Genomic DNA, 22,669 nt, shown 5'->3' on the forward strand with positions numbered 1-22,669 from the left:
AGTAATTGTATTTTTAATGTTGATTTCAGAAAGAATTATAAATAAACTTCTAGTCTAAGTTCTCAAATTAGGTACGTACACTTTTGATTATTTACCAAAAAAACTAATTCATTTAAATTTTACAATATAAAAAAAAATAAAGATATATTTGTTTGCATTTTTAAATTTAATTTCAATTATATCGTTATTTGAAATGATAAGATATAATAATATTTTTTAAATTTCAAGTTTATTTTATATTTTGAATTGGATTTATTTCTTTAATATTATAAGTGTTTTATATATATATATATATAATACGTACAGGCTTACAAAGCCACCTGGTAGTAGGCAGTTAGCCCATAGGCGCTGTAAGAAATATTAACCGATACTTACATCACAAATGCACCACCACCTTGGGAACTAAGACATGCGTGAAAACAGTAACACACACACTTCATACCAGGGGGTCAATTTTTCTAACATATGACGGTTATAATACGTTCTCTGAACACATTAATACCCTACTAATTATTGCTGCTCGTCTGTATAATATGTAATGTAAGTAGGTGGTACCCTTGAACCCTTTAGCTCTCGCCCTTATCATAAGTCAATACAATATCAATTACATATATACTTACATGCATAACTTGATCTACTTTCTACTTTAACTAATAAGTTAAACTAAAATAATAAAATCGATTCCTTTATGATTACAAAAGGGATCGATTAAACTATTTAATTTAAAATGTCACTTAAAAACGTATAATGCTAAAACGACAAAGGAACAACAAATTTCGAATAGTAAACTTTTAAAACATTTAAACCACTAAACGACAATGCGACAGTGGATCGTTAAAGCTATAATAAAATACAACAATGCTATTGTGTATTATATTCGTAAATGTGATTGTGGCAAGGGTGACATTGTACAAGAAAAAATAAATAAAGGATAAGCTGAGAGCGTGTAAGGAATTAGTGTGTGGAGTGTGCGTTATATATATAAAATGAAGATAAGATTTGTACTTATTACATCTAAATCTAGAACCTTTCATGTTATAGTTTAGACTACTAAGTCCACTCTTCATAATGACAATAAACTACTCGTTTTAGTAGAATAAAAAATGAATTCTTTTTTTGATTACATATTATAATGTGGCAACATTAGACTGTTACATTTTTTTTATTTTTTTAAAAATAAACAATATCAATTCAAAAGTGTATTCATCTTTATTGTCTTACGTTTATTTTGATTATTTCTATCAAAATTAATTAAAACAATATTAACCTAACTTCATAAGCTTAGAACACTTTCATTATTTTAAATAATGATTACTTATAAAGTGTTCTTACATATATAGAACATTCAATGAAATTTTTTTGCAAATATACAAAATCGCTTTTCACTTAGACCATATGATTTTAAAAAGTTTGTCAGATTCTTAAGAGCACTTCGTTTGACAGTGATTGGCCACCGCGTACCAATTACAAGCCTTGACATGGGAATTTCTGACTCCTTATGTTTAGTGAACCGGAACGAAGAAGTTCTAGTGAATGAAACAATAACAAGTACGTATTATAGTAAGCAGATTGTGGCTGTACGGCTCATTGGTTTAAGGAGTTCGATATAAAGGTTCGATTGACCGTGTTGGGAACAGTCCGTTATTTTTAGTTCATTTCTCGACAGGCATCTTAAAGCATTCTGAGGTTGAGCATTATTAGTAGTAATTCAGGTCAATATTTTAATCAATTGATTAAAATTAACTACATTTAAAAAGAGCTTAAGTGCAGTAAGTTGTGATTGTTCTTTATTATTTCATTTGAATTGTTTATTTTATTCAGCTTGTCAGAGATCGTTAAAACTTTATTATTAAATTGTAATTGCATTTTTGTTGTTTAGTAGCTAACTTTTAACGCTTGCAAGTTACTTTGTTTGCGGTGAGTACGAAAAAATTATTAGATTCTCAAGAGTTGGGAAATTACATTGGTTATACTCCCGTTCATCGTAAAGTTAATGTAAGAGATCATTGTTGGGTGCGCTATATAATCTGCACATTTGGAAGCCAGCAAGCATAATTGTTGATTTTTATAAGCAACTACAAAATATTAAAAAGAAGTCATCGCCTCTTACCATGGAAATGATAAGAATGCTTCGTATTTATTTCTATGGCAGGAATAAAAAATGCGATGTGAAAAGGAAATAAAGATTTAATTTTGGTTTTATGTTAAAATTTTTCACAATTTTTTTCTGAAACAGTAAAAAAGAATAAATATTCGATACTTGATTAACAAAAAGTTTTAATAGTTAAAAGGTTTCTTAGTTAAGTTTTCGTCTTACGTAAATTGAAATTTAATTACTTAAATGAAGTATTTTAATATACAGTGAAAACAAACAAATTTCAAATTCAATAAAGTACCTCGAAATAACTGAAAGGCAAAACATTGATGTTAAGTTATATTTGTAACATAAACGAAATGATTTTTATTCGTTTTTTAAAATAAATAAACGGTACATTGAATCGAAATTGAATTCATTGTGGCAGCGAATATTTGACGCAGTCCATTTGCATATTTATAGCAAAACAATGTCTAGTCGATCGATCGATATTAAAAATCGAATAGATTCTTTGTTTGTTTGAACGTGATAATAAAAGCAAGTACCAGACCGATTTAAAAAAAAAAATACTTAAGCGTCGGGTAGCTCATTGATTAAAAAACGTTATAGACTATGAATCAAGCTATTATCCATAAGACGGAGACGAAACCGCGCTGAGCAGATAGTGGTTTAATGGTTTAAGATTTTTGATTTTTCATAAAGAGGTAAAAACATTCAATAAATTGATAGACTTGGAACTGATTTGCAAGGTTACGTAATGATTCTTGATTTTTGAATTGAATTTAAAAAAATATATATATATCCCGCTGAGTTTCTTTCGCCGGTTCTTGTCAGGTGCGAGGTGCTAAATTCCGAACCGGTGGTAGATATTTGACAATCAATAAGCAAGTGTAAGCACTTCAACATTGAATAAAGATTTTTGACTTTGACTTTGACTTTAATTCAATTGGTGGTAGGACCTTTTGCAAGGATGTCTGGATAGGTACCATTCATTACATATTCTACCGCCGCTGCAATAATTCTTTGTTTCGTTATGGTCTAGTTGAAGAATATGCCAGTGTAACTAAAATCACAAGGGACATAACAACTAAGTACTCAAGATTTGTGGCGCATTGGAGATGTCAGAAATTTTGTACGGAGCTAATGTCTATCGATTATGGTGACCACTTATCATCAGGCGACCAATTGCCCTTCCAGCACATTTAAATCAATAACAAACAATGATAAACATTTTAAACAGCTCATCTGAATGTGTTAGTGACAGGTTAGCGTAATCGATAAGGGTAATAAGGTAATGCACTGACTTAGGTTATGACTAAAATGTTGAATTTCAACCTTAAATGTTTAGACATATGGCTTAGAATCCTTAAGCTTCTAGAAGATAAATATTTCGGTAATGTTTGCAACATATTGTTGTCTTGCCCATTGTTCCATTTCGATCGTGATGCGTGATCGTTTACAGATTCGACAGTTTTTTTTTTTACAATAAAATAAATTTTTAGCAAGAAGGATTATTTTTTTAGTTTGATCAAACATCAACAGACGATGCGGGTGAAATAAAATGCATTGATACATTATGTGACTTAGAATTAGATTTGGTGACCTTTCCATTCTGTAAATAAAAAGTTTAAAAATGTTTAAAAAAAACTACCACATGGTCTTTAGAAATTTGGTCTCTTAAAACGGAATGCTCAAATAAAACTATGATCTAAGTGTCATCTCACATAATTATTATCATGTAATAATTATCACTTGTACCTATGGTACACTAGCTCACTCATCCTAACAATCGGAATTTAAATGATCACCAAAGCCTACTAATATAAAGTTGTAAGTTACAACCTCGCCTTGCAGTTGATTTTCGTATGAAACCTGAAGTATCAGCGATAAAGAGACTGACAGATTAGCAGTAATACACGAACACTAACCATTCGTGTATATGCAAAGCGTGTATGAGACATATTTACGCATAAGATAGCAAACTATCGATACTAGAATATTGTGACTATTATATATATGTATGTGAACTACCTTAGATGAAGTTTCAAATAGTTTGGAATCTGCTGTGGAGACTTTATAAATAAAACCTTTATTCATAAATCATTATGCTATTATTCTTATCTTATCAAATGAATACGACTATTTATTAACACAGATTTGACAGTTGTGAAAGTCGTAGGTCCGACGGACACCGTTGTGCTATTGTTGTACCCACACCTACCACAAGTTTTACGCTTAACTGGAGGAGAAAATAGGAATAATAATTATTCCTTCCAAATAGGTAATGATAGGATCAATTAGACAAGTTTCCTTATTTCAAAATTAATAGAGACTTTTTGTTATGACTCTTTTTGTGTTTCGATTTTTTCATACTAAAATGTTGGCATTGCTTATCGATAAAATATATTTTCGACATCTACCAAAATTGATTTTTAATATTCAGTTTATAACACTTACATAGTAAGATTTGATTAAAGATGAAATTATATCATCATTTCATTAAATTATATTTCTTTTTTGAATTATTATTCTGAGAAATCGTATCGTTATAGTATTACAAGATATTATTGTAAAATTTATGTAAGACTCAATCATAAAAGGACTATAAGAAATAAATCACCACGAATCAAACCAGTCGATACCATACGAGGGACGAAAAAAATATGTTTCAATGAAGCACTAATAATCACATCAAAACACATCATATTGCACTTAACGTTCAAAAGAAGTCCAAAGAGTTACTCTCAAATTATTCCTGACATGATAATAACATGAATTGATTCACAATTACTGCTATAACAATATTATTCAGCCCTTTTAATATTTCATAAACTAGTTCTGTAATAAGGGTTCCTGGAGGGCGGAGCTAATGTATACCCACCCTTCGATTTCTTTTACCAGTATCAAAATCACGTGTACAGCATACGGCTCATATTATAGGGTATTCGTACCTAATTAATGTGTTGCTACTAAGTTGGATTAAAAGGTTTTGATACTGGGGATTTTTATTTTAATATTTAAATACGTTCCCAATTTGTCTTGATTTATTATTATTGAACGATTGATGTTGGATAATTCATTTGACATGATCAATACTTAAAATTGTTTCAATAGTTAATTGTAATTTACAGTTATATAAATATTCAAATGGATCAAATATCAATCTGTCCGAACTGTATGGCGCCAATATTTTGTCTGGCAGCAGTTTTTAATTTGTTACGAACAAATTTTTAAAATCAATTAAAACTTATAACTTTATTACTATTTAGTTAGAAGTTTCTTGACTTTTATTAAATTAATAATTGTAAAAAATATATTGGCAATGCAAAAATCAAAAATCTCAATAAAACAGTAACGAAATTGAATTTAATGAGACAGATATGAGGGATGTTAGCGAACCATACAAAATTATTCATAGCTACTAAAATGCTCCATTCATAAGAATACAGTTTTTTTTTCACTAACGCTGGGGCTGACGGCTCACCGACAAAAGGGTGGGACGGGCCAAATAATTGCCAAAACGCTTCGAGTGAGGCCTATTGTATTTATTTACAATGGGGTGCACTAAGTGGGGGTAGTTTTTGTAATTGTTACTTTAGGAGATCTCACCCTGCGTAATCAGTCACAAGGCGAACGCCAAACAGGGTGCAACTCAAAATGTCTCGTTCTTTCTTAGTGGACGCGTTAATTAGTGAGACGAAAGATTGCAAGAAAACTGAAATGTCAAGTGATCCTTTACAAACTTACACACACCTCATGTCACATCACCTAGACACCAGACCGAAGTTTCTTCCATACCCATACCCGGGAAGCTTGAATAATTTGCTAACTCTTGGGTTACAACATCAGCAAAGAACCCCGGACCTCTTCAGGCCGTTCTTGGAGCAACTTAATTTTCGCTACCCATTGATGCACCAACTACCGCGCCAACCTGAAATATATGAGCCGCCCCAAAGCGAAGGTCGTTCATTTGAAACTTACTTGAAAACCGAAGAACAAGAACCTGTTAACTTTGTTAATAGGAGGAAGAAATCAGTGTCTCCGTACTTACATCATCCTTACAAGCCCATCGCTATATCACCTGCTAAAAGTCAAGGTCAAAGATCTCCATCTTTATCTAGTGAAAGTCGAAATGGTACTCCAAGTCCACCACTCGCTCACCCAGAGGAGTTACTCCCAGGTTACTCTCAAGATCTAAAACGGATGCCGTTGAAAGAAGATTCTAGCAAACGTATCCGAACAGCTTTTACAGGAACACAGTTACTCGAATTAGAAAGGGAATTTTCAATGAATATGTATTTATCGAGATTAAGAAGAATTGAAATCGCTTCCAGGCTTAAACTCTCAGAAAAGCAAGTTAAGATTTGGTTTCAAAACCGTCGTGTCAAATTGAAGAAGGAAGAAAGTCCTGTGACTAACGACGCAAAAAATAAGAAGTGTTGCTGTTTGAAAGCGTCTTGTTCATCAAAAAATAGTTCTTCATCCTGTGAAAATGACCAAGAACAAATAGATGTGGTCAGTGACAACGATGGCAGTTTTGAAGCACAAAATCTGTCAAGATACTCGTGATTTTGATAATAAATTCAGTTTCATACACTACGTTTATTGTATTGTATTAAGTAATTGTGCTTTGAAAAATCAGTGAGACGAATAATTTGTACATAATGACTTTAAGCTAAAACGAAACAAAAAAATTTCTCACTATGAAATTTAACTAAAAACAGTGAATATTTAAATGTAAATACAATTAATTTATAAAACGCATGTGTAAAGAATGGATAGTGATATAAAATATATTTTCGTAAATTTTTACCGCTTGTTAGATATAAATAAATTTTATCATATGAATTTTCTTGTTTGATTTCTCTGCGGAATGCCAGAGTGTTGGCATTGGATATTTGAGGGGATAAAAGGAATGGCATCACTAATTTTATTAGGGAGTCGGAATCTCAAGTGCTTGTAGGGTATTGGAAATTTTCAATTGACATACCTATCAAGAGCATACTGTTGTTTATGTTTATAATTAAATTTATAATTGAATGTTGTCCTCTACATATTTTGCTCAAAAAATAATAGATTTTTTTATAAAATATATACTTATTGGATTTTTAAGCGTTTGAGAATATTTGATACTTTCTTATTAGAATTTAAATAGTTTAAAAACTCGTTAATATCATTAAAAAATTATGAGGAAAAAATATAAATCGGGGTTTTCAACATATTTTTTTTACAAAGATAATCTATATTGACTCGACTGCCATCGGAGAACATTCTGTGTGTCTTCTGTAACCCTATCTGGGTTACAGAAGACGCAAAAAAAATTAGCAACAAACAATATTTTGCCAAACCTTATGGTAACCCAGTACGTAACCATTTCAATATCTAACTGAAGATTGCTGGTTTATATCCAGGGAGGCATTACTAACTTTTACAAGTATTGTATGTGTATAAAATTCATCTCGTACTGATAACCTGGATTGTGAAATAAAGTGATAATTATCTCGTAAGGAGAAGCAGTTTTTCAATACCTGCATTCAGGTAAACATATATTATTACTTCTAATGACATTTATTAAATAATTATACAAAAAGTAACTTTAGTCACTTTTATTTTTATTGCTTTTATAAGTCAGTCAGTTTTACGGATGAAATATTTTTATATGGACCAATAAAATAATGAATTTAAAAATTAAAGGAATGTCTCATTCATAAAAAATTCTTTCACCAAACCAACACACCAATATTATAACAAAGACTTCAAATATAAAGCTAACACAAACTGTATAATATATGTCCAAGATACCTCTCATATAAATTTTGATAAAATTACTAAGGTGTTTTAGGCCTACGACGCTAAACGAATATATTTTAAAAGAATGGTTTTATTTCTTTCCGTCGTTTCTTAACGTCTGTTCGACTGATCTATATAGAACTCTTTTAATTAATTGTTTCTAGTTTTAGTAAATAGTATGTATGAATATTTTAATATTTCACGGGGTATCACTTATTATCTCGACATCGTAAATGATCTTGTGCTTTACAATCCAAAACAATCTACATAATATTTAACTATTCTAAGTGATTTACAAAAAAAGCATGACAATATATTACATATATTTTTAAAAAAAATGTACAGTCTCTAAATTTATATTTTTAAATAGGAAAAATAAGCGATGACAAGCCGAATTAAGATATGAATCTTAATTCAAGCAGATAAATTTAAGCAAAGCAGATAACTTAAAAACGATAACGAAAGATTTTCATCCGACATATTCAGTACCCGCGGTTTCCTCAGATGGTTTTCGTCCACGACTGTGCATGAGGTGAATTATAAACACAAATTAAACAATAAACAAAATCGGTCATCTCAGCTTTATTATTGTATATCAATACTAATTAATAAGTATACATTTATTAATTAATTATTAAACAAAATTTTATTTTCAGATTTCGCACGGATAAAAACTCGTTTTTATCCGTGCGAAATCGGATCGGTACTCTAATATTTATTTAAAAAAAAAACACAAATAAGTTTGTTTGGGTCTTAATAATCAAGTCCAATTATAAAATCAGAATGTAACGCTAAGCCCCACAAGCTCCCACGAGGGAATATATTTGCCGACGACCATCATCCATCTAAAATCAAATAACGTAATTATTTGCCGAAACCATTTATTATCTATGGCAGGACGCGTGCATCCGTATTACCAGAAAACGTTTCCATTACAAATTTCATAGTCGACTCTAATTCGTACGTATAAGATTCAAATTCGAATAAAAATAAAATTAGGAAGCACCGGTGTAATTTTGTTTTATGTTTGAACTCTGCTATGTTGCACCAGCCTAATAAAACGTCCCATATCATTCTGGAAATATTATTACAACTGTTTTGGTTTAGAATAAGGTTGATTTTACAGTGACAAATAAGTTTTACAACAGTAGTTTAGGTTTGTAAAGCCATAGGACGCCACGCGGCAGTTCATTGGTATCTATTTGAATTTGGAAACCATTCTGAATTTGTTTTTCATCAGTCGGCTCTTCTTTACGTCTGAACTGTCATTAAGTGTGTTCTCATTGTTGATCTGATTTATTTGTATTAGTTCTCAGTGAGCGATCAAGTGGGGTGGGAAAAGTTTATTTATTGATAATTTGCGTCATTAAATTTTGTTATTATCAGCCTGTATTTACCTCATTTTGAAAACTTTTTTCAATTTCACTTATCAAGTGACAACAGCGAGCTATCTGACTTACAAAGTAGCAAATTATATATATTCATTAATAAAAGAAGGAATGAGATCGAAAATTTGATTGTATCGAATAAACAAAAATAGCTATTTATTTTTTAGACTCGCGCGGAATTAAATACTTTGTGTAACAGGACGGAAATCAAATAAATATATTGTCATTATCTAATTTTTTTCAGAGGCATGAAAATAAGCTTATCTTTTGCGTAATATTTACAATTACGCATTTATTAAGCCAGAGACAAATACTCGAACAAAAAATAATTAAAATATTTACACCAAATAAAATAACATTTACGACTAAGCATTGTTCACAAATCATTTCTTATCTTAATCCGAAAATAAAATTTTATTACAACAACAAATAAATTCTCCAACGTCCCTTGTTACGCTTCCTCTAATTATTTGATACACTCAACGATACCAAACAATTAATTTCGAGGGTCAACAATATCAACACAAAATCGTCTCTATTTCTCTTAATGTAAGAACTATTGAAAGTTTATAAAAGTGCTACCCCACAATAAATCCTGTATCACGCTGACAACCGTCTGTTTTGTCACTGCTAATAGGTCACGGCTTTCAAAACGTATGTTATCACTTACAATTTCAACTACAATTCATTTTCAATCTTATTTCTGGGATATTAAATCATATTATTATCTGTTCACATCTAACTAGTCGTTTGGTATCTTTTTATTTTCAACAATTGTTGGATTTTAGTTTTCATAAATAATTAGAATTTTGAATTTCTGCATCTTTACTTATAACTGTTTTTAGACTAACTAACACTAAAACAGCTCATTAGATAGCTACATGTATGCGACTAGCGTACTTAAATATGAATTTAATATGCTACCAATTAAAGTTTAATTTCCTGTAGCAATCTTATAGTCAGTTATGTCGTTTTTAATAAATCGGTGGAACGAGATTCAGAGTACAATGCAATATCATTTGCTAGCGTAACGAATAGGTCGGGTTTAAACCTTGATAAATGGAAATTTAAATTTGTTTCAAAGTGTATTTGCGAAGTTTAGACCTGGATTCGTTTCGGGTCGTCGCTGTAATGTTTGAAACAAGCTGTCGTATTGTTTATTTATATAAATGTAGTTTTTCAATTGAATTTCAAATTCAATTCAATTGAATGATCGTATACTCAAATGGTGTAACATCTTGCATGAAAATGAAAATATTTTTTTATTAAGTGTACAAATACATATGAAGGTGTATCATCATTACATACTATAAAACAAAGTCGCTTACCGCCCAGGTACAGACCCTGTATATGCTTAATAGATACTTGATATTTCATATTATATTGATATTTTAATAGATATATTGATTCAAGAGAAAGGTTAATATATATAATACACGCACAATATAGTAGACAAACACTGATAATTTTAGTGGTTTCTAAAATGATATCGTAAATAAACACAATTTTTTGCGCTTACATTGCAAACGCTGGTTGAACCCGTCGAGATAGATCAAAATATTATACTAGAGTATTGTACACCTTAAAAAAGTCTTTAAAGAAGTCCGCGATGGTACCTATATGTATCGAATCGAAGCGATTTTAAGCAATACAGCATTAATCCTTATCCAATTAGTTCCTTAAATACATTGTGCATTTAATGCAATATGGCCCTTAACAGCATATAATTTAAATGAATATTTTCATCATAGATTTAAAACGCAGGGACATAGCGGTTGGTATTGTCTAATGTCTGAAAAACTGTTAACGTTGGACAACATTGTAAAAAAGGTCGCTAGTAAATAATCGTTCCAGAATCTGTTCCGAACTAATTTGTGTACAACTAATATAAGTAGATAAACCGTTTGGAAATAAGAAACTTTAATAATATTTATTATACTAATTCTGTAAAGCCCTCGCATAAAAAGTTACTGAAAAAAGGAATTTATTGGAATTTGTTTCATTTCCCGCTTTTCGATAGAACGTGGATGCATTTCTTTGTACGAACACAAACTAATTAGAGAGAGTTTTGTTCGTAAAAACATGATGTCTAGATTAGATTAGATTATTAGATTATACTATAATGTTAATAATAACTAGTTTTACACAACAATTATGAATATTGACTGTTCTTGTCCATAATGTTATCTTGAAAGCATTTTCTTTCTTAATAAGTAAGTTACGTAACGAAATCTAAGGGATGAGCGAAATTTATTTATCCATTTGGTTAATTACTTAGGATTTGCTTCACTGACAATAATTACAGTGATAATCAAAATATCAATCGCTCTCTGTGTATTCAGTTAAGTTTATTTTTGTTTCATGTTGTTTATTTATTTATTTATTGGGAAACAAACAGTATTACAACCAATCAATTGAAAATAATTCATACAAAAATAAATACATAGACCAATTAAGTTTCCACCGATTACAAGTTCATTTGGAGCTAAGAAGAATAAAACGTATAAACACACGTTGGCCAAAATATAAAATAACAGATAAAAATTAAAATATAAAAATTTATGACATTGAGCAAAATAATAATATGATCAATGAAAATTAAGTTGTTTCAACTTTCCGACGACCTTTGCTTTTTGTTGTTACGGGTTCGATCTCGCCTACTCTCCAATTTTTAGCTTCTTCCCATTTATTTATTTTACATTAACGGCCTGTTTATTTTCCACTACTGGGCTAAGGCCTCCTCTCCCTTTGAGCAGAAAGTTTGGAGCATATTCCACCACGCTGCTCCTATGCGTGTTGGTGGAATACACATGTGGCAGAATTTCGTTGAAATTAGACACATGCAGGTTTCCTCACGATGTTTTCCTTCACCGCCGAGCACGAGATGAATTATAAACACAAATTAAGCATATGAAAATTCAGTGGTGCTTACTGGGTTTGAACCCGAAATCATCGATTAATATGCACGCGTTCTCGCTCCACCGGGCCATCTCGGCTCCTCCCAAAGGTTCTGATTATTTGTTATGATTTATTTAATGGTATTAAGTTCATAAATAGTCGCTTGTAAATCACGAGGCTACTAAGTCACATCACGATTTAATTACAATAAAAATATTCTCGCAATATGAAAAGCGTTTCAACGGGAATGTACGCCGTTATTTACTGTTATTACAGAATTCAAACAATACAAGCAAGCTATCCAATACTAGATTAAATTTACAAATAATAAAAATGACAAGTTCTTAGAACATTGAGATTTATTTTTAGTTATTATTAATAAGGCCGAAATAAAATAATACTTAAGGTCTGCTTGTTTTGCGACTTTTCGGATGAGACAAAGTTCTATAGGATTTTTGGCATTTCCCTTTAACCTTTGACTTGCTTCGACTATTGTTTACTTATACAGATGAGACATAACATACATATATAATTGTATTTAACTAACATGTTGAAAAAGAGTAACTACTGAGTTTCTTGCCGGTTCTTCTCGGTAGAATCTACATTCCGAACCGGTGGTAACTTAACTTTAAATAGTTTGTTAAATGACGATTCAAAAGTGCTTGTAAAAGCCTACTTGAATAAAGTATATTTTGATTTGATTTGATTTATTTCGGTACTTATTTCGGTGGTTTTTAAAAACCCGTTTAGGTAAGTACATCATTCGACAATCGGTGTTAATACAGGCACAAATGACGCACATTTACAATTGAGAGGATTGGTTTTTACCTCTTACGGTACTGATACTGTAAGAGGTCTGTGAAAGGAAAAGTTTATTAATAATTATTTATTTACTTCGATTCAATGTTATTATTACTTAATATGTACATTGTATAATTATATGTACAGCACATATATTTGTAGTATGTAACTGGAAATAAATACATTTTGAACTGGAAAAACGGCCAAAAGTAAAAAGAAGCTACGAATTTACATTCATGCTCCAAATATTCTTTTATGTACAGAAGTTAGAGTACCACATAACATTTTGACCACGTTTTGACACAATAGTGTTTCTTTTGTAAAATCAAATATCTCTGACAATTGTCATAGGGAAAGTAAAGACCTTTTCCGAAAATCGTGCTTAAAAACGTCACATCGGCATCGCAATTAGATATTATATTACTATTTGTATAATAAAATAAATATCTAAATGTAAATATATCCTCAATATAGTAATTAATGTCTACCTTCTGGCAGATATCCGCCAGGACAGCCACACACAGGGGAGAACCGCTTGGGTAGAACATATGATATTGGACATGTGTACGCAAACATAAATGCATTATCAATTCCTGAACTCTCAAAATCGAATAGGAAATCTCACATGACCGAAAAGAATTCCGGGGTATGACCAGCTTTTCGTACAGTATGAGTCACAAGTGTGTCAATAATGCCACCACAAAACTTCTGAAGGCTATTGACAATTTCTCGACTGAAAAATCGAATAACTGTACACCAACGAGGCAGTCGGCACACTAATGCATTTTCCATGAAATAGATCTCAATTTAGGCTCGACTGAAAGCCAGGGTTGACATTGCTTAATTTGACTTGATAACAAACTCGACTCAACTAACCTTTGAGCAGATAACAAAACAAGACTATTAATATTCACATTATAATTTTTGACAAAAGCATTATTACTTCGCATTTTTTTATTTACATGATTCGACGTATAATGCTTAGTTTACACGAGCTTAGTATTTCTCACTTACTCTAATACATATATCGGGTAGACATTTATTAGATCTATTCGCATACGAAGATACGCCCCTCCAGATTACGTTAATTACATTTTAAATTAAATAACCTTATCAAATATAAGCGAAATTGTACTTTATACTTATTCGTCTCATGCACACTAAGTAAGCACACCTTTTAACCGCAAGCGTCATTTACTCAAGCAAATGCACGCCGACAATTATTTCACGTGGAGAGGTGCACCTTCGTCAATGTATATACGGAATAAGTGCTTAGTATTAGTGAAAGTGCCAGTGTAAATAAATAGGAGTCAATCCTCTTTACTTAGCGGCAAGTGGACTATTCCCACCACAATTCACTAAGCACTTGCCGATTGCTTACCGTGTAAATAGCTTCTGCAAGTATTTAGTGGCAAATTGAAACGGCAAGGGATAAAATAATGTTTAAACAAACTGAGCAAAATAAGGCGGTGTTCCATTTCGAGCGAATGTCTGGTAACTAATACCTTTCTACTAACACTAACGTGTAAACGATAACTTTTCTCTTGTTTCCATGAGGGGTCAGCACTGAGCGATTAGCACTGATGACAATTACTAAGCTCATGTAAACGTACCATAAATAATGAACGTTAGCGTTTTGGTTAATGAAACAAGTATGATAGCATGTAATATGTTGGTTTAATAAATGTATCGATGCCATTAATATCAAATTAATTGCTTCAATAAACAGATTCTGTATTGATTGTTTTCACCACAAAACAAAATCATCCAATCGGAAAGCAAGAGCCCATTATAAGCTATGTTATTTAACGCGACATTGGCTACGATCAATTTCAGAGGACACCTGCTTTCACGGTTCGCTCGTATGGTTAACGGAATTTCATGGGTATTGAATAATAATATATTTTTTACTATGTTTAAATTTAACAATATTTACTATTAAAAGCCTTTCCTTCAATGTCATCGTGGTAACTAAATGCGTGCTTTTACCTTTTTTTTTTTTAAATTAAAACCAAATCAAACAAACGAGCATTTGAAATTATAATTTTGTTTCGTTAACAAAACAACACGAGTCGGAATAAAAGTCCAGCTACATAGCCAATAGTTCTTTTATTTTCTGCAGCGAATTTTGAACATAGCTTTGCTATTTGAACCGAAAAACATTTTCAAACGGCTCTAGTTACCTTGTTTGAAATAAACCTTTTTAAAACCGGTATTTTTATTGCAGCTCTTATAATAAGCTCATATATTAGTTTTCTCTTATTGTTTTTTATTCAGAGTAAATATCGTAATGAATAAAAATTAAACCGTCGGATTAAACTTCAACTTCGGTATTAATTGTATATGCGAATCATTTTTTGACGTGATTAATCGGAAGGTATATTTATTTTAATACTAGCACGCGGCCACGCGGTGCTGTATCTACGTTATATGTTTATTTAATTTGTATGATATTTAAACAAAAACAAAGTACTTAAGCGCACAAGCTAAGGTTACAAATTTCGTGTCAAAATGATCAGCGGTTTTGAACGCGCAGTTAAAAAAAAACATAGTTCTCTCCATCCATACATATACATATTAGTTACTTAAACCACCGCTTATCACGATTATTGGGACTGTATTTTTGGTTTAATAGTGAGTAAGCCAGTGCCAAAAGCCAAGCACAATTTATAACTTCTTAGTTCCTAACGTTGGAGGTGACTTGACGGTGTTAGGAATGATTAATTATTCCTTATAGCGTTAAGCGTCAATACATTTGGACATATTAAAATAGGTAATGATATTTGAATCAACGCATGAAAAAGTACAAAACGGATTACACGGGTCGTACACCGTGGGGAAAATCAAAATTGAAATCACTCGACTACATATTATAATATGTTATTAAACTATCGAGAACCAAAAACATAATTTTACCTGAGCGTAGTCGAACAGCTAATAAATGATATTTTCATTTCATTTCGCTTTGAGAAGAAAAAGCGGTAAATCCTCGATTCAGTCAATATCGGCTACGAATATATTACTAACTCCTGAACCCGTACCTCACACGAAACATTATACTTTCAAAGTTTGGATTTAGCATGGACTTTTTCAAACAGTGATATTTTGTCATTCATTCGAAATAACTTGAAACATATTTTTTAGCCTAAGACATTTATAATGAAACTTTTTTCATATATTTAAATGAAATGTAACACGAGTAAGTACTCCAGTCACGTTCGGAGTCAAGGGACTACCGATGATTGGTTCTCTCTATATATTTATAAGATTTGAAACTAAGGATGAGTATTGGACTGTATGAATGAGATATATTTTCTTGTTTAAATGTTTTTTTTTAGTTACGGCTGCTCCACACTTTCACTAATACTATAAAATTTATAATGAAAAAAAACTTCTTCATCAAATAATCAAACACTAAGTTAATTTTCCAAATCGGTTTCTCAGGTAATAAATGTAAGATTTATTTTAAATAACTAGACTAACATTTACTACCTACTCCTTTTTTGTAAATAAATTTGAAAATGTTTGCAGTGACTTGATCGTGAATGAAAAATATTAACAGAATCGTCTAGAAAGTTGCTATAAAGTAGATGACGTAAATAATAAAAGTAATACACATGAACTCGTAAGCTAGCTACATATGGTCAGTCATTATTTCATGTGTAAATATATGCTTTTCTTAACACATTCTCTGTTTATATGTTATATATATTTCAAAAATATCTAGTCGTGCATTTATCCGATTTAATAATATGTATAAAAAAGCTCAGAGCGATGTGTTACCAAGGTACGCATTTAAACATTTTAATTATTAAACAAAAACTTCTTAAAATAAATATATGAAAAGTATGTATATTAAAATAATTTATTGTTTTAGTTAAAACATTTTTCAAAAACATTGATAAATACGAGAAGTCGAATTATATCTACAAATCTGTATGTATATATTGATTATATAATATAGAGGTTGATATATCTGTTTGCGATTTATAGACAGTGGTTTGATAAATTGAAAAGCTAGTACATAGTATATAATTATTGTAGTTTTAGAAGGTATTATACTATTTACGTGTACTGTCGAGGTACTATTTCAGAACCTCGCCACTAGATTTTCAATTAGGACATACCGTTTTAATATCGTCATGATATTCGGTATTTATAGACAGAACTACGTTTACTGGGTTTTGCTAGTAGTGTAATATAATATAGCCTTTACGTAAACACTATTCAAAATATATTTAATTTAAATATTTAAATAGTAAATGAATTTTTTGCACTGAATTATTAGATAATTCTACTTAAAAAAATATCACGTTTGCTATGTATAAAAAATTATGTTAACTATTATTTTATATAACTTTTTCAAGTTTAAAAATAAAAATCACGATTACGAATTTAAAATTCAAAAAACATACCGAATATTCCATCTAGTCGCCGGGCACGATTTTTTCTCACAGCGAGACATTAGATTTTACATTGGACCATGTAAAGGTCCCGGAGACCTTTTTCTAAATTCAATTTTACTTTGGTCGAGACCTCAGAACATTGTTTTATAGAAGTGGTATAAATAGCGTTGCATTATAATATGGTTTATAAACGACTTAAAAAAAAAGGTTTTTATCGCTGATTTTTCACCCTCGTCGATAACAAACCAGTAGTCATTATTTAATTTTTTTTTTAATTTAAACAGAAAAACAATTTTTGGAATTTTTATAGATATTTAAACAAAAAAAAAATTTAAAATTTAATTTTAGCGTTTTGTTAAATATATTATATTCATTTTTATGAACGTTTTAAAGTGTTTAGCTAATAAATAGATATGTATTTTATTATATTTTTATTGTGTTTTTTATAATCCAATTCTAAACTTTATTAAGTTTAAAAAATGAGAAATAATAAAATTAAGACTGATTTATAAATAGCTTTTGTTTACGAGAATTAAAAACAAAGTTAGTCAAGTTGTACATAAATTGAATTTCGTTAGGTATTATTTTATTCTTTTTGTTACTCTGTTTAGATGCCATTTCTAAAAAAAATCTTATCGAAGTTGACTTGTTAAAATATTTACAGTATTCGTGACCTATGGGATATGTTACAACAGGTATTGTTTTTAAACATAAACATAGAGTATATAGTATATAGTTCATTATTAATGCAATTCGTGATTTGTTTGATTTTTATAGTAATAAATCATAATAAATGTATAAACTGACGACCTCCGTGGTCGAGTAATGTGTACACCGTTTTTCAATGGTACGCTACTTCGAGGTCCCGGGTACGGTCCCGGGTTCGACTCGGTAGGGAGTCGATGTAGAAAAAGTTCATTAGTTTTCTATGTTGTCTTGGGTCTGGGTGTTTGTGATACTGTCGTTACGTCTGTTATTTTCCATAACACGAGCGCTTTAGCTACTTACATTGGAATCAGAGTAATGTATGTGATGTTGTCCAATATTTGTTTATTATTTATTTAAACAAGTTTCCGCCCGCGTGGGGGGAGGTTATGTATGTTAACTAAAATATGTAATATTATTTTATTCTCTAAACAATTGATTTGTAGTTATATTAATTGTCATGTTTTACATTACAAAGCAAATGTTGACTTGAATTTCAATATTATGAATTTAAGTAATTCAGACGTGACAGAATCATTTTATAAAGTTTATTAACTTCATATTATGCGATTTTGTATGGGTAAAATCCTGCAAATAATTTATAAGCCCTTTCTCGGTGATTGTGCTGAAATTTTGAACACACTCGCTGGTAACGATACAATCTATCTTCGTTTTTGTTCAGAGATTAAAAATAAGCTTTTTAAAATGGCTTCTTAATACAGTCTAACATATAGGAAAATATAAGAGGAGAAAAATAACATTTCACAGCAAATTGACGCGATATCATTGGTCGAGAAATTGATTAATCTTTTATATTCATTATAAATTTGCAAAAATATGGCGTTATCGATGTCGACGGAACTTGAAATAAAACTAGTTTTTTAATGGATTTAATCGCGTATATTAATTATTTTATTTTAACATCCCGACGTTTCGAGCACTTTGCAGTGTTCGTGGTCACGGGCAGACTCGTCGACGGAACTTATTGGAATTTTGGCAGCAAAATTAAACCGGATATAAATTGTTAAGTGTGTAGTGTTGTATTATAAATAAATACATATTAATCATAAACTCTTAGTAGTGCACAATATAGCTGAGTTATTAGAAAATCGCATGAAATATGCAAACCTGAGATTTGTTTATCTCTATTCCTACTTCGATTGGAATAGGCTGTGTATATAATTACAATTAAGTATGGTATATATTGGTAACTTGAAATATTTAATTATTTAAACCTGATAAGAGGGAATACACATTGACACCGAAGTTTAGCTTAAAAGCATTCAACTGCATACTTTAAGTAATAACTCAATATACCTACCTATTTTATCAGATTATATCCTGATACAAATAAACATATTTACCTTAAAGATCGAGCTCGATTATGTCAATAATTTCGACCACAAAATGATTCAATTAAAAAACCTATCGGTTTTTCATTAAAAAACCCATCAACGTTTTATGGATGAATGCGTCCCACCTGCTAGAGGCCGTGAAATTACAGATAATATAGAGGGTGTCGAACTATCGTAAATCGATCACATTATTCAAGTCACACTTGTCAATATAGATACGTATTTACATTGTGTACTTTTATCGGTTCTAAAAGTAACAGTTTTACAATTAGCTATGTGTGTCATATGAAAGTTATGTAAGCAATAATAATTGTCATTAGTATGTACAATATGGTTGTTGATTAAATATAATAATACTATGGGCGTGTCAATTTCTTGTTAAAAAAATTCTATGTTTAAATTGATAATTTAAAATTAATTTATTTAAAGTACTTATTTAATATCACAGCTTTGATTTGTGTTAATGAAATAAATGAATACTGCATCAATAGTGAAAATTATGTTTTAATATATTCAAAGAGTAAACATTTATAAGCCAATTTAATATAAACATAATAAATATAATAGGTAGCCAATGAAAACAATTTGAAATGTAGTTACCCTTTGTAATTACGGCATGATAGCGGCACGTGTCGCCCGAATATCCCTATTTTAGTCTGTTTGTTTGTTCCTATAATCGCATCAACCTCGGGCAATGTCCGTAACAGATATAGAACAATGCGATATTATTTTTGTACGAAGTTTTTAGTATATAGCAAATTATTAAATTTCGCATAAGATGAAATCTTAGATGGTTTCGATTCCATGACACATGAGAAAGAAATATATTCTTACTTTATCGTTTTTTGTGTGCTCATGTTGGGTCTCATCCTGGGTTAGAAGGTGAAGACTGCATAAACCATTTGAAATAATTTATGCGCGTATGACCCTGTAATGTTTCGAACGATCTTCGGGCGCATTATCGCAATGCTGTCAGAAGAAATGGGTCTGGTATAGACCCTCGCGTCCATATCCGTCAGAATGTCCGAACGGTACTAGAGTCTGACCGCATGGATGTCGAATTGAATATTCCAGTATTAATTATGTGGATGGCTACACTTCGATCTGATGATTTTGGCATAAGTAAATTCAGCTTAACAGTGATACTTTGGACCAGAATACATTCCTTTATATTTCATTAGTCAAAATAGGCTTTGAATCGTCATTTTACAGAACTCCCACCGGTTAGAAATATAGATTTTACCGAGGAAAACCGGCATGAAACTCAGTGGTTATTCTTTTCCTACATTTGAAAGACTTACATGATTTTAGTTAAATACATTATATTCGCCTGAAATTCAACAAGTATTAGCTCTTATAATCTTATATATAATCTTGTGGAGAAAAACATGCCTTATTCATTTATGTTTTCTAACACAAGATTTGAATTTATGAATCAATATTTAAAAAAATCTGCAGAATTTTGTTATAAAAACAAATACCATAACCGATCAAGGATTTATTGATTTTGCGCAGTCGGAAACTTGGCATTATAAGCTTATCCTTTCGTCTTGTGTTCATACAATGATTTTATTACTGATTCTAACAAATTTTTCAATGTTACTGTGAATATACAAAACATTGCTTTAAGTTACCTACCTTGTTAAAACCATCCCGACGGGAGTCTCCAGCTCCAAGATAGTAAGTAGACTGGATAGCTCTCTTATGTAAAATAAAAAATGATTCAATATGTGTATCGTAACCCCAAAGTAATATGCGATATGGAATAATAGTGTAAAAATAACCAAAATATACTAGACGAGCGGTGAGGATACGTACGCCTAATATATATATAGGCTGATAAACAAAATAAGAGGTACGTTCAATAAATGATTCATAATTGTTTTTTTATGTTCTCCAGGCAGCCATCGCAATGAATTTAATAATCGAAAGCAATTTGCGGCAAAATTAACAATGTTTTTTAATGATGTAGGCCAGCTTTTAAACCATTCTCTAAATAAAATCAAAGTCATTCGACTCCAGGGAAATCATGTTTACGATGGAACATTTAGTACAAAATATAGGCATTTTTCTTTTTTATTTCTAACCTTGAAACAACGTTCTGACGAATATTTAATAAGCGGTCCTTGCCTTAATAGTTCTTCTTCACTTCATACACAAAAAATGTATTCATTCTTCAAGAACGAGATAGTTGCGATTACTTGGAATAAATAAAAACTCCTTTCAGGATATTTTTCACAAAGTAGCAACATTTTGTTAGCTAGCGTCACTATATGTATGTATATTTAAAAGTAACAGCCTCTTAACATCCTCCTTACTCCTTAGAGAACATTATATTTACATCAATATCATGACATAGATCGACAACAATATCGATTATGTGTTTTATAAAATCGAACAGAAAAATTAAGATGACCTTGTACCGCATAGTTCAACATGTTTCCTGGGACTTGATCCTCGTCGTATTGATATGTAGTATTTCAGTAGGTAGGTATATAATAAAATGCCGCCTATATATACCGGCTAGTGTTATGCACAACAAACACTAGGGTGCTAGCACTATTATGGCGATCTTAAAAAAAATTAAGAGACCTTCTGGGGCACGTCATTACTGGTTGTCAACGAGGCGACACCAATGCGCGACGTCCGGTTTTTTTTTACCCCCCTCAGCCCGCATCAGGACGGGCCTGGGTACATATTACGATGCATAATCATTAAACATACTTAAGTACATATAGCAAACAATAAATTTAAAGCTCAAGTTAAAAGAAAAAGATTGCATAAAACGGTCGTGATTAACTCATAATTTCATTTATTAATGTTAGGCTAGAAGTTATTTCATATTTATTATTGTGTGTAAATTATCAATTAAAAATATTTCTTTATAGAAATCGGTATAACAAATAAAAAATTATATCAAAACTCGAAAGGACAATTCAAATTAGCTAATTATATGATAAAAAATATTTTTAGATGAAACACCAAACACACAGTCACCATTGTCTTATCACACTATATAAGTAAGCATAAACACTATCATAGTGACGGAAAAAGTAGGAAAGATATGAGTGGGATGGGCTGGTCTACTATGAATTTACTAAAACCGCAAAAAGGCCAACGACACGCGGTGTTCCCAGGCGGTCACCCATCCAAGTACTGAACGCGCCCGATGTTGCTTAACTTCGGTGATCGGACGAGAACCGGTGTATTCAACATGGTATGGACGTTGGC

The 22,669-nt window shown here is 30.9% G+C and overlaps 1 protein-coding gene and 1 non-coding gene across 2 annotated transcripts; one reads left to right on the forward strand and one right to left on the reverse strand.

Annotated features, from left to right (window-relative positions):
- Positions 1-5,752: 5,752 nt before the first annotated feature.
- On the forward strand, positions 5,753-6,664 carry LOC125066911 (GS homeobox 1-like). The gene has a single exon (XM_047675232.1). The coding sequence runs from the start codon at positions 5,753-5,755 to the stop codon at positions 6,662-6,664; it is 912 nt and encodes a 303-aa protein (XP_047531188.1).
- Positions 6,665-22,550: 15,886 nt separating this feature from the next.
- LOC125067116 lies at positions 22,551-22,669 on the reverse strand. Its single transcript, XR_007119710.1, has one exon. It is a non-coding gene; the product is annotated as a 5S ribosomal RNA (ribosomal RNA).

Source organism: Vanessa atalanta, chromosome 10 (assembly GCF_905147765.1).
Source record: "Vanessa atalanta chromosome 10, ilVanAtal1.2, whole genome shotgun sequence".
Lineage (NCBI taxonomy): Eukaryota > Metazoa > Arthropoda > Insecta > Lepidoptera > Nymphalidae > Vanessa > Vanessa atalanta.